Here is a 13,376-nt window from a genome sequence, read left to right as displayed (position 1 = left end):
AGTTCAAACTTTTTCTCCCATGATGAACAACATAACGTTCATATATTTTTGTGTTTTTACCTATAATTAATCTAGTAATCCATATTCATACTTCCTGGTCTATATTAGCTAAGGTAAGGCTGATACGCGGTGGTCAAGGTCTAGTTAAAATAAAGAAGTATATACCTTTACTGATGATTTCAAGAATGGTTTGCTTAAATAAATATTAGAAGTATCGATAAAAGTGGAAGATACGAAATAATAAATGGGTAACGAAAAATAGTAAAATTTAGAATAGTCCTAGGTAACTATTGTCTTTTAACAGGTGTGAAGTCTTCGTTTATCTTGGGGAAAAAAGATTTGGAAATGGGATACAGAGTCAAGAGCTTGTTACCTCCACTACAGTCAACTTTAACATGAATATTTGATAAGACTGCCAGTCACTGAAATAACTGAATGGACAGTTTCAAGGCAATAGTAAGACTTCAACCCTTTCTAGATGTTCTCATCAGATTGGATTTTCTCAACTGCAGTTTTCCCCGACATCCGTGATTGGTAGGAACTGGCATGTCGTCTCACTGATCTACTAATTAATCATTGAAGGTATAATAAGTTCAACATTTTTATCATTTAGTTTAAGGGGATTGCTATTATTTACAGTACATTGGAAGCTATGCCTCCACAGTCTATTATTATTATTAAAGTTGTTGAGGGAAACGGTTTACTACAGCACTAACGCAAATTGAGTTATTAAAACTTGTGAGTGTATTAAATCCAAATTATCAAAGCCCAAGGTTCATAAGAGCCCTGTCATCGATAATGTGTGTGTGGATCCCTATGTAAGTCTATTCAAGATGGGTGATGGCCACTGCATGAACAATTACAGTCAGTGAGTTTGACCAACATAATGTGCAAAGTACATTATACGAGCCTCCGCGATGGAATATATCTACCACGAGACAATAATTATTTTTACTGGCTTTTCAATTATGTATTTTAGCAATAACATCAGTGGTTATTTGTGTTCTATGAAAGTATACATGACATTGTTGAGCATATCCACTACTATTTGCTCTCAATCTATAGGTCAAGTGTTTCTGTGAGCTGTAACTGAAGTAAAGTGCAATAGCTTCTAGGGTTATACAATATGTTTTTTTTTTATATATTTGTTCTGTCAAAATTATTGATCACTTCTTAGAGATTATAACTGAACCTTCAATGCTTCAGTATGATGCTAGGTTTCTATAGAAGATTCTGTAGTTAGAAATAATTACATAGCGAAAGTTATTCCTTAGTGACAGTTTCTCAAATAATATAAGGAAAGCGAAATTATTAAGGAATATTGTAGAGGAAATTTAGCTGATAATTCCATATATACCTGAAATATAAAACCAAACTCGATTCTTAACTCATAATGAAGCATATTTGTGAAGCTGTTTGAGGGTTCGAGAGTGAGGGTCGAGGCATGGGTGTTGACTCCCTTACTGTGTGAGGGTGGACAAGGCGACGCACTCCAACCTCTAGTGTGGGGATGGTCATTTTACCTCCCCAAGATCCTCGCTGAATTGCTTTGAAGATGTCATCGAAATATAAAGCTTCAGAAGGTGATTGGGTCTGCAGTGAACCCAAGTAAGTGTTCATCTGGCTATGTTAACAGACAGCAGTCGACATGAACTGAGGCGAGGGATAACGGCTATGGGGTCGCCACGCATCTGATTTTAGATGTGTTCTCTAAATTATGGACGCTAAATTTCATTAAATGATACATGAACTAAATACAGGCATTTAAAGATGTAAAATAACCATATTCTGACTTCAATATCTGTTGTGCATTGATTACTATTGGCATGTGTCAAGGACATCGTAGGGCAGAGCCATAAACTGCTCAGCCAGCTTGTGTTGTTCTTCATAGGTTATACTAGTTACCAACTCCAGCATAAGTGTCATAGGTAGGTTCAGTTATGTGTAAGTCATACACTCCTGTAAGGCATCTTAATACTCAAAAATTACTGGAATATAACAAGCAATAATATAAATATTTAGTAAGGGATATACAATTTGACTGGATGTTTTAATGTTGAATTGTACCCATATGGTGCTGACAACATGATTATGGTTACTTGGGGCTGTATTACTCATTAGAATTTCATATTGTTATTTTACATTGATTGTTCGGTCAATAGTTAATAATAACTTGATTTACTCTTAACAGTTACAATACAACTTAAGTAAATTGAAGTAAGTTTAACCTAATCAAAGCTGACCTCGCCAGTTTGGAAGTAATCAATGACAACAGATATTGACAAGTAGATGTTTAATGGAGTGTGATTTTTTATAGCAGAATTACTGATAAGTTTATAGAAAGGCAACACCTGACGTTTTTATATTTTGGGCAGGAACCTTGCTAGTAAATTTAGTCGAGACACATAATGAGGACATGTACTGTATACCTGATTAATGAATGGGCTTTCTAACACTTTAGTTGTTAGGTATTTCTCTCGGCTGAATAAAATCATCTGGTGGGAGGCAGAAGATGTCAAATAAGTGTGCTGCTGCATTTTAAAGGGTTAACAGGATATATTACATTATTCACGCATAGTTTGTTCGTATTAATGAATACAATGCAAATGTAGTGGAGCAAGAAAAATAATGGTTCCACCTTTCAAAATATTGGTAAAAGTAAAGGAGACAGTGAGCACCAGAAATACCTTAGGGAATGGAAAAAATAAATTCTGTAGATATTATTTGCATGATAGCTACTGAACGTTAAAATGGAAGCGAGAATACACAGAACCTACTAGACCCTGACCTAACCTATTTAACCATACCTAACCTCACCTAACTTCACCAAACTTCACCTAACTTATTAACCTGTGCATTGTCATTTCGATTTTCTTATTTACTATCATCCAAACAACATCTTTAGAATAATTGAACGAATTCAATCAAATGTAAATTGTAATAAACACGCCCGATGAGATCGTCGCTCATTTCTTAACATGTAAGAAAAAGACTGCGGACGTTCCCGTATAACAGATGATGTGAACCAAAACAAAGTTGCCACGGGAGATGTGATGGTACCATAATTACGGTAAATATTTTATTTCATCGCCTACAAAGGGCGTAGAGACATGAAATTACTGCCATATGATCAGTGCTCGCAGTGTTTTTACTCTGTTATTTCCAATGATTGAAGGATAGTTAGGTTTGGTTGGTTAAATGCCATTCTGATGGATATTTTAATATTTAATTTGGTAAAGGTGAAGAAGATGGTTAGCACCAGAAGGTCTATGGAATTGCACCAAATTTTCAGGAGATGTTCTTTAAGTACTGTAACTGTTGTATAAATATTTTTAAGCTTTTGAACAGTATGAAAGATGTTAGCACTTGACAATTAGTAAAACTGTCATTTTAAGACCTCTTTATTCTCAATATTTAAACGACTGGGTAATTGGCTCATGCTTTTCAGGTGTGCTAATGTCAACTTTGCTCGAAGAAATACCTGCAACAGATGTGGCAGAGGTAAATGAATTCATTGCTTTGTATTGCATGTGAACATGGACATCCATTGTTTAGCTCATGTTCTAGTAGACTAAAGTTGATAGGAACATTAGGATGTGAAACTGAATATCATCTCACACTTCTTAAAATCAAAGTCATTAGTATGTTTAACATTTTATATTATTGCTATTGTTATTTTATCATTTATGGGTTGGTATGAGACATCAGATGTGACCTGTAAGACTGTCTGTTACATTGCCAGATGGCACTTTTATTGACTATTATTTTATTGTGATAATAAACCATGTTGATGCCGGATGAACAAACCGTTGTGTGTGTGAACTGGCTGTATTGTAGAATTGATGCATGACAATACTGAGCCAGTGCTTTTTTTGTTTTGTTTTTTGTTTTTGAGAACCTTCCAATGTACTGTCAGCAAAAAATTATTCTGCACCTCTTGGTCTGATGGCCTCTGCAACGATCACTGACTGAGGCCACGTTAATTTGGTAAGGTTGGTATTTCTGGTTGTGTAGTGCATTATATAATCAGTATGATGTATTTTTTATATCACTTATAGCTAACACAGAGAATGAGTGTTTTCATAATTCTTGGTCCAGTGTGTCATATTGTATAACACCATAAAGGTGCAGAAATTTTTGTTGTTGACTGTACCTGTGATTATACAGATTTAGGAATATCTCAGTGGTCATTGCTTTGTCCCAACCTAGCTGTAAAATAGGGCTTCCAATGACCAATTCATTCTTTGTGAGATGCTCATTATACTGTACTGTATGATCTGTATTATTACTCCTGATATGGCTGGGGTATGAGATAGTTTGGGTATATTGTATAGAGAGTATGCAATAAACCTCAGATCTAACGTCTTAATAATAGCAAAATGGAAAACATATCTTGATGTCAATTACTAATGGGATTTATCCCTTTGTAGGGCAGGGGTGCCTCTGCTGAATAAAATAACCAAGTGTGCTGCTGTCCTACAAAGGGTTATGCCTTTTATTGTTTATTAAATGTATTACTCTTCTGATGTACACTTATGATATACTTTTCAGTTTAGTGTTTTATTGATCTTTATGTAAAGTCTGTGCAAGATTTTTATTTTTTTTTTTAAATAATACAGTACAGTACTTTACTGGATGTGCTACTCTTCAGATCGTAGTGGCTCAGGATCAGGATCTGCAGCAGCAGCAGCAGCAGCAGAGAAGAAGCGTCAGCTGGGAATGGAAATTGGTAAAGCTGCAGCAGAAAAATCTCATGGTCTGTTTAGTGCTGATGACTGGCAGTGTAGCAAGTACGTCAGACTTATAGAGGAGACCTTTCTTTGTGATGTGTAATGAAATTTTTGTTAACCAAAGTTAAAACTATTTACCATTACATTACAGTACATATAGTATGTGCCATTCTTTTTTGAAGGTGTGGAAATGTCAACTGGGCTAGACGGCAGACTTGCAACATGTGCAATGCTCCAAAGTTTGGTGATTTAGAAGAGCGTACTGGCTATGGAGGTGGATTTAATGAGAGGGAGGGTGTTGAGTACATCCATCGTGAAGAATCAGATGATGAGTTTGATGAATTTGGAAGGAAGAAGAAGAAATTCAGGAATAAAAATCCACCTGCGCCAAATGAATCAAAGAAGGTTTGTTTTTGTGGATCGATATATAATTACTACCGACATGTGATATTTATGTTGAGAATCTTCAGAATATGAGGGTCATAATAAACATGACTGGGGGTAATTAGGGTGCAGTTAAGTGTAAGAACCTGGGACAAATGACTTCACGTAACATACCTTTGTGAGGCAGGAGTTTCAACATTCTCACTGACAAAGCCGAATCGTTGAAACAAGGTGTAGACTGTCTGCTACAAGTCCTTGCTTTATTGATTTATTTACATTTTATCCCATTACTAGTGTGAGTTGTATTGCTTGTATATAATTGTATTAAAAAAGACCCACTTTTTGTAATTACTGGGTTTATTTTGTTTACTGTGGGTCACGAACATGCCTGAGCGATCTATTTTTGAGTTACGACGAAACAAATTTGAGAACCACGGATGTATTTATTTTTCTCTGATCACTTATTGCTGAATGTCACTAGATATGACTATTTTTCTAGGATCATGTTGTGATGCCAGTTGCTGTTAATGATGATGAGGAGGAGGAGGATGAGGAAGAGGATGATGATGGAGACCTCTCTAAGTATGATATTTGGAATGACGATGAGGATGAAAATGATGATGATAAAAATGAAACGAAAGATGATAAGGTAAGTGCTCTTTTTATATTATGCCCTCAGCATTTGTAGGAGGATTTTTTTTTTTTTTTTTTGTACGAGAATTGGTCTAGTTTCATCCCATCCTTATTTGGTGGCAAGATCCAACAGGTATCTGGTGTAAAGGAATTAAATTTTACAGGCTTTCTAATTAGTATCTAAGGATTATTTGATCAGATATTCAAGGTGTTTGGCTAATAATGCATTTATGATTTTTTTATCATTTCTATACTTTGACATTTTTTTAGTTGTTCATGAAGTTATGTTTAATGAAGAGCTGTCATGTGATCAGTTGGGGATTTCCTGTCACTGGTAGTTGAATCTTTTTTATGTAGTACTGTACTGTACTCTAATAGTGTTTGTCTACATTATATCCAGGATTTAATGTTTAGGCTGAGTCTTGAATTTAATGTCTACTCTAAGTCTAATGTTAATGTGTAAGTCTAGGAGTGCTTATTTTGTAAATTTTAGTTTCATGTGAATGTCATAATACAGTAATTTTATTTAGTTCCTAATTTTGAACTTTACTCTTTAGAAAAAAAATGGTCAACCTTTGGACGACTCGCCTCATAAAAGTGGCACGACAATAAGATCCCGATCCCAGTCCCTTCGACACTCCAGGTCAAAATCGAGATCAAGCTCTTATTCCCGTGGAAGGCATAGCTCAAGGTCTTACTCGCGATCTCTCTCAGGATCGTCCAGATCATCTCGCTCTAAATCCAGGTTAGTTGGTTCATTTTACTTGGTATCTTTTCTATCCTTCTTGACTCAACACATGGGGGATGTAGCATTCATGTTGTATGTGAAGGGATCCTATGCTGTGGGTCTCCTCAACCAGTTGCAGGAGAATGAAATTTGTTCTACATGTTTGTTAATGTGAAAACTATTGCCTCAAAATTTGGTTAGTTTATGACAGCCTCTTGGGAGTTACACTTGGCAGAAGAGTGTTGAGTTCTGCTTTTCTGTTGTAAGTTGTCATTCTCTCAGTCCATGAAAAATATTTTGGGTTCAAATTTGGAATTGTTAAGAGAAAGTTAATTGACAAAGAGAAAATGGGAAGTGTTTTTAATGCCGTATGGGAAATAGATAGTGAAGAGTGACATAATATATCAGACGGCAATATTAAAACATAAGTTGTTCTTGGAGTAGACAAGAATTGTTGGATGGAGATAATTTTTGAGAATTAGCATGCTGTAAAGGAGTGTGGTAAAACTCTTTTGAGAAAAAGGAAGTTCAAAGGTGGATGGAGACAACAGAGGTACTGCTGAGTGGCAGTGAATGGGGTATAAAGATAGAGAACTCAGTGCAGATTTTCAAAGGTTAGTACAATTTATTTTATCCCTGTATCATGTGATCAACCATTAACACAGTAACCAATCTTAAGGTTCCCCCAGAGTAATTTTACAACACTTTAAACTGTCTCTAGTTAGCATAATCTATTGAAAAATCTTTCAGACCTTCTGCAGCTCACAGTACAGTATAGGGTACCACTCAAAAAAGAAATTTGGGTCTCAGACTACTAGACATGTTTTCTTAGCCTTAAGTATAGAAAATAACTTAAAGTGACCAATCTTTGAAAGTTTAGCCTGTGGTCATTCTTATTGAATTTCAGCTTTGGTCATCTGACTGAAAGTTTACAATATCGATACACTTGTAAGTGTTATTATTTTCTCCTCCATCTGTGGAAAAATCTATTTCTTTACTTCTCTAGTTGTTATGTCTGGTATTACTGTTATTTTATTAACCACTTGTGTACAGCTTCCCCTCTGAGCTGATTAATATCATCTGGCATTAACCAAATAAAATATTATAAGAGGTGTCCCCATAGTGAAGGTGTTAATAGGGGTTTTGTGAATCAAAACCATGACTGAAGCAATTAAGAATAAGTAGAAATATCTTGGAAGTTTTTTTATGTACCTGTAGATAAGTAAACTGTCAGAATGTATAATTGACAAGATTGCGGGAATAAATTGTAGTTGCAATGTGTGGCTTTTGTGGATTGCATGTGTATAGACTATGATTATCAGCTTAGCCATTTATTCCAGGTCAACAAGGTCTTCCTCACGGTCACCGTCAAGGTCGGGGCGCAGGAACAGCAACTCCAAATCAAGATCTCGGTCCCCTAATTCAAGGAGGCGGAGATCTAGGTCAAGGTAAAAGGGTAACTTGGGTAAAAGGTTAATATCACTTCTAAAGTATTTCTTGTATATGTATTGGATTATTTTTTTCTTCTGAATGCCAAACATGAGGTATGGATTATGCAAATGTTCAAGTTATTAATTTATTTCTTGTTTGTTTCAAATTTTATTTAGATATCTGGATAAATTATACACTAATTTTACAGGATTAAGATTGATCATAATGCCCCTTAATCAAATTTATTTCTATGACGGGGAATCAAGGGAAAAGGCTTTGAAACAGGGTACAGTATCCTTAAGACATGATTAGAAATTGGGGTACGGAAGAGGGACAGTTTGTATGATAGAAAGTCTTCTTGTTTGTGTGCTAATATAGGCCTTGGCATTAACACCGTGTTTCATGTCTATGTGTTTGAGCCATACTATGCAAATAGGAGAGGAGATGGTAGAGGGCAGAATTTAAAGTAAAAGTAATTGGTCAAGCGTTAGAATTAGTATTCGCTCTCATTGGTGCTGTAACTGCTGTTCATGACATGGTTATTAATAGCATGTGAATGAACTTCTTTGTTTGAGCAATGATCTGTGAGTACAGTTATTCATGTGCTGCAGAAATGAACTGGTCACTAAAATCCTGCTGAAATATTGATCAGTTTATTGTAAGCATCTACTCCTACATATAAACAGTCTCCCAATTTACAAAAGGTTGCCATTATGAATTGATCACATTTTCCCATAGACTCCCATTATTAATGCTGATACAGTATATGAATTATTATCATCAGTTTTTATATTTAAAATGTCAAATATTAAAACAAAATAGAGAAGATTAGCTGATATAATTAAGGATGAAAATCATTGTGTTCTCCATAATAATCTTGTGAAATGAAAATTTGGTAAAAGCAGTTTATGAGAATGGGCATGTTGGTGTTAGACAGATTGTGTGGAATACCTTGTACGTACATGATTTTCATTATAAATTTATGTTGGTCGATTTAATGGGTGTAGTGAAATTGTTTTATATGTTGTAGAACTGCATTGCCATGACAATGAAACAAAATTTAGTTTTCTTTTGATGAATGAGAGAGAGAGAGAGAGAGAGAGAGACAAATTGTAAGTTAAACTGTTCATTTTTAATCCAGTATCATTGTCTTTGTCACGTAGCTCGAATGAAATTGATGAATTTTCTTGCAGAATTCATCATCATATAATCTTCTATATTTTTTTGAGGATTCTTAGTATAAACAGTATACTTATTAGATATTATATATGATGGTTGTTATAGGTCACGGGATCGTTCAAGTGTGAAGAGAAGGAGAGAGTCTCACCATTCCTGCTCCAGCTCCCGTTCCCGCTCCAGGTCGAGGTAACCAGGTTTAAGGTGGTGGTGAACATTAAATGATTAGGGTATTGGAGACATCACCAGAATCAAGTTGGTAATATGATGTTTTTGAAGGTTATGCTTTGGTGTAATAGTTAGAAAAAGTTTGGTTATCAACTTTAAGACTGACACATTTAGACAGTTCATATCAAGAGGTGAATAAGACTTCATTATCATGTTTTTCTCAGATAGTTTTATGCTTCCTTCTTACTTGTGCTTAAGTGTTTTCCTCACAAGTGAATGGTCACAATTCATGAGTATGATTCTTGACAAAAATGGAGGACTAGGTTCTCTCCTTGTAAACTAGCCTTTGCACTTATGGTCACAAATGAGAACACTATTGGATACTCTGTGGTGGTGGAACAATCCTTGGGTGGATTAGCACCCTACTAAGGGGTTGGGTTAATGCACATGCTAATTAATGATGAGAATCAGATCAGCATCTACTGTACATGGCCACACAACATCATAGGAAGAAGGGGCTTTTATGTATGAAAATACTGAGGCTTTGCCTAAGGAAAGGGCATTAAGTTTTTTGTGCATGATTTAGGGTGGCTCTTTTTAATATGAACTGTCTTAATATTAAGTTACTCTTAAATTCTATACATACTGTATGTGTTGATAATTGAACCATCATCTAATTATTGTCCACTGGCCTTGATACAGTAGTTATTAGTTATAGGCAAGTTCAAATAACTTCCAGTACAGTATATTAAATTGCATTATTTTAAGTTGTGTTCAATTAGGACATTTTACATTATTGTAACTGATAGAAATAATGCAGTTAGTGCTCCAACACCTAAATACTTAATACATATTACAAAGCTCCACATTAGTATCAGATTTTTGCAATTTGAGATAATTGTATTTTTTTTCAACATTGCTTAAGTAGACATTATTCAAAAGGGAATTCAGTTACATGTTGAATGTAGTCAAATCAGAATTATATATATATATTTTCATAATGGTATGTACTTTAAATGCATAGAGTATTTAACAAATGCAGATGGCATAATCTCTAGTTTGATTAATAACATTGGTAAGAAATAAGGTACCACAGAGTATGTATTGCTGATCATTGATGCTGGGGTATTATCCACATTAACAAGGTATGTACTACTGTCACTTCTTTAAGCAGTTGAATACAAGTTCTCATGACAGATCTGTGATTTATTGTGTACTGTTGTGGTAAGCAGAGGTGAGATTTATTAGGTGTATTTGAGTGTCTTGTAGTAATGTCTTTAATCTTCAGATAAACGTATATTTGTTGTAGTGGGTTAAAAGATCTTTTTAAAGCAGGAAACTGTGATAAAGAAGCACTGTGAAAGTTATAAGTGTTGGTAAATACAATAATTGTAATACATCATTGAGAAGGCAGAGTACAGGTTAATCAGACAGTCTCAGCACTGGTGTTTAAAAAAAAATCTAAAGAAAGTGTAAGCTTTTGGACTGCAACATATATTGTGTTGTGCATAGACTAAAGAAAAGGAACATATGTTGTCTCATACCAATGCAAGTTGTTTAGGGGACAAAATTTTAAATCCAAGAGATTATTAGTTTTGTATATTAGAAATAATGAAATGTGCATTTTTCAGTATTGTATAGGATTTTCATTGCATTTTAAAGGGGTTCCATACATAAACATTTGCCACACAGACTAGTGATTAATTTTCTTAGATTTTTGTACAGTTTATAAATGCAATGAGATGACAGTGCATTTGTAATAGTGTTTTTGTGTATAGTTGATGAGAAGACTGTTTGTCAGCCATCTTTAAGAGGCATTATGGTGCTTTGAAGAATTACTTCCATTTTTTATTACTGCTTAGTAAGAAATCAACTCTGATATATTGTGTGGTAATAAGTGTAAAAGTTAGTGAGATGTAGGTGTGTGAAAACACACAAACAACTGAAATATTTGACATCAACCTTATTCTGTTCACTCTCTTAAAATAAGATATAAATTTTGTAAGTCTAGACAGAGAGGAAGTAGACATGGTGTATACAGTTCCCAAATGCGTACAGGTACAGTACAGTATATGGAAAAACAGACGTACATTATTGGGAATATCCATTATTAAGAGGGCTTACTGTACGGTACAGTACGTATACGTTAAAAGTGCTGGAGGTAAAATTTTATATGAACTTAGAGGGTTATATGTGAAAAGAGAATAACTGACTTAAGTTTTAATAGAGACGAGATGAAAAGTAATGCATTTGTGGCAGAATAAGGGAGTTTGTGGGTGATAAGGCAGACTTGATTGAGTCAGTTATGTGCTGAAATATACCATGAAGAACTATTTATATGAGTGATCCCACTTTTGTGGGCAAATAGACATATTGCATATGTTTGTAAGCAGATACATACAGTATACTGTACAAGTACAGTATTAGCTTACGGGACCCAGTATTTTATTCATTGTGTTCACCTGTCCGATATTTTTGTGATCATAGTCAGTTGTTAACACATTCTTCTAAAGTGTACAGTATACTTGTTGCTCCTTTTTCAGTGAACTTTTTTTATGCGTTGGATATATTTTTTCTTTTGCAGGTCATATTCGAGAGACCGGAAGTATTCAAGAAAGTAATGATAAAAATAAACTGGTAAGGTATGAAGAGAAAACTTCATGGATGCTTTCACCAGGCCACATCTTGTCACTGTTGGTATAGTCACTGTGGAAGTGCACATCTGAAGTAAGATTTATTTTTTTTTCTGGAGCTAGTTTTATTTCGTTCTTGCTCTTAAGAATTGAGAAGAAAAGGAAACACAGATTTATATAAGTTGTATGTGTTGAAAAATTTTTCATTTGTCTAAGTAATTTTATTGTGAGCATTTAATTATCAAGAGTTTTTTCTTGGGAGCCTGATCTGATTTAGCGTAATTTTCATGAATTAAGAAGGGAAAAGACATGGCTCAACATGTGACTCTTGTTGGACACATTTTCTAAATGCTGCTCAAGTTGAAGCAGATAAAGAAACTTTTCACTTCAGAAATTAGCCCCCCCATTTTTCACCCACTGTAAAAAATTTATTTGTTAAGGGCATTAAACCAAATAGTCTCTATTATATACAGGGTGTTTCATGACTTTGTCAGCACCCCAGGAATTTATTTCTGAGGAAATTTCTAGACTTTTTTTTTCTCTCAACATGAGTCCAGTTCTCAGCAGTTACATGACTATGGGTGTTTGAAGTTAAAGAGTGATTTGCATATAAATGAAAAATTTATTGAATAAGTGTCACATATGTATAACCTAGTCCCCAATAAATGGTGTACAGTATAGTCTGCATTTACGCGGTCAATTGAACCCGTGGAGGCCCGCGTAAAACGAGAAATGCGTAAATCATATAACAGAACATATGGGATTAATTGAAATAGAGACTGGGCCGACCCCCAAACTCCACTTTTTCCGACACAATACGTACGTTGTAGTCAAAATAACATCTTAATTTTATGATGGTATGCACACAATTAATAATTAAGAGAAATATCAATAATATTAGGTTTTTTAACACGTTAGTAGAAAAGATGAGTCGGCACACGTGGATGGCGGTTGGTTCCGAGGCAGAGGGCAGATTAGTTGCCCTCTGGCGAATCACTTTCACTTTCACTACTCGCAGAGGTTTGCAGGGCCTCCCAGACAAATCCCTCAAAGTCCATATCCTCACTGTCACTATCACTGACTTGGGCTGGCTGTGGTTGTGGTGGGTTGCAGGCGAGGAAGTCCTCAATACTATGTTGATGACTAGCATTGATGTTGTCGAGATAGATCTGGATATACGGCTCCATAACTTTCGTCGGAAGGTTATTAGACACTTCATACCAATGCTTGTCTGGGTCGTTGTCAAGGATGAGCTTAATTTTCTCCCTCAACTCGATGATTTCCTTCACATTATCATGGCTTGGTCCAGGTAATTCAAGGTTCTTCTCGGGTGGTGGGGGTCCAGCTGAAGCCATTGTGAGGGGAATAGCGGGCACAAGAGAGAACTGTATAAGCGAATTGAGAACAATAAGACAGGCCCGGCTAGGTCAGCGACTTCTACCCTCTGGTGGCAGGGCATGTCATGTTACATTAGACCAATTACAGCGATAGCGA

General features: G+C 35.2%; 1 protein-coding gene across 3 annotated transcripts; it reads left to right on the top strand.

The window, feature by feature from the left end:
• Positions 1-1,436: 1,436 nt before the first annotated feature.
• LOC121854381 (zinc finger Ran-binding domain-containing protein 2-like) lies at positions 1,437-12,421 on the top strand. Of its 3 annotated transcripts, XM_042349022.1 has the most exons (9): positions 1,442-1,608; positions 3,449-3,501; positions 4,652-4,790; positions 4,913-5,135; positions 5,614-5,763; positions 6,305-6,492; positions 7,815-7,922; positions 9,190-9,270; positions 11,834-12,421. In XM_042349022.1, the coding sequence occupies exons 1-9, from the start codon at positions 1,556-1,558 to the stop codon at positions 11,868-11,870; spliced, it is 1,032 nt and encodes a 343-aa protein (XP_042204956.1). In that variant the 5' UTR covers positions 1,442-1,555; the 3' UTR covers positions 11,871-12,421. The 3 variants fall into 3 exon arrangements, with proteins under 3 accessions (XP_042204957.1, XP_042204956.1, XP_042204959.1); XM_042349023.1 differs by lacking the exon at positions 3,449-3,501 and having other exon boundaries at positions 1,437-1,583; XM_042349025.1 differs by lacking the exon at positions 3,449-3,501 and having other exon boundaries at positions 1,457-1,608.
• The last annotated feature ends 955 nt before the right edge of the window (positions 12,422-13,376 follow it).

Source organism: Homarus americanus, unplaced genomic scaffold (assembly GCF_018991925.1).
Source record: "Homarus americanus isolate GMGI-L3 unplaced genomic scaffold, GMGI_Hamer_2.0 scaffold54443, whole genome shotgun sequence".
Lineage (NCBI taxonomy): Eukaryota > Metazoa > Arthropoda > Malacostraca > Decapoda > Nephropidae > Homarus > Homarus americanus.
Note: the sequence above shows the minus strand (reverse complement) of the source record. Positions and strands in the feature narration are given on the sequence as shown.

What these genes read in the sequence shown, in the direction of transcription:
- LOC121854381 (XM_042349022.1), top strand. Translation starts at nt 1,556, where the DNA reads ATGTCATCGAAATATAAAGCTTCAGAAGGTGATTGGGTCTGCAGTGAA. An exon ending in GATGACTGGCAGTGTAGCAA is followed by an intron (nt 4,791 to 4,912) that starts GTACGTCAGACT and finishes TCTTTTTTGAAG; the next exon opens with GTGTGGAAATGTCAACTGGG. An exon ending in CGTTCCCGCTCCAGGTCGAG is followed by an intron (nt 9,271 to 11,833) that starts GTAACCAGGTTT and finishes TTTCTTTTGCAG; the next exon opens with GTCATATTCGAGAGACCGGA.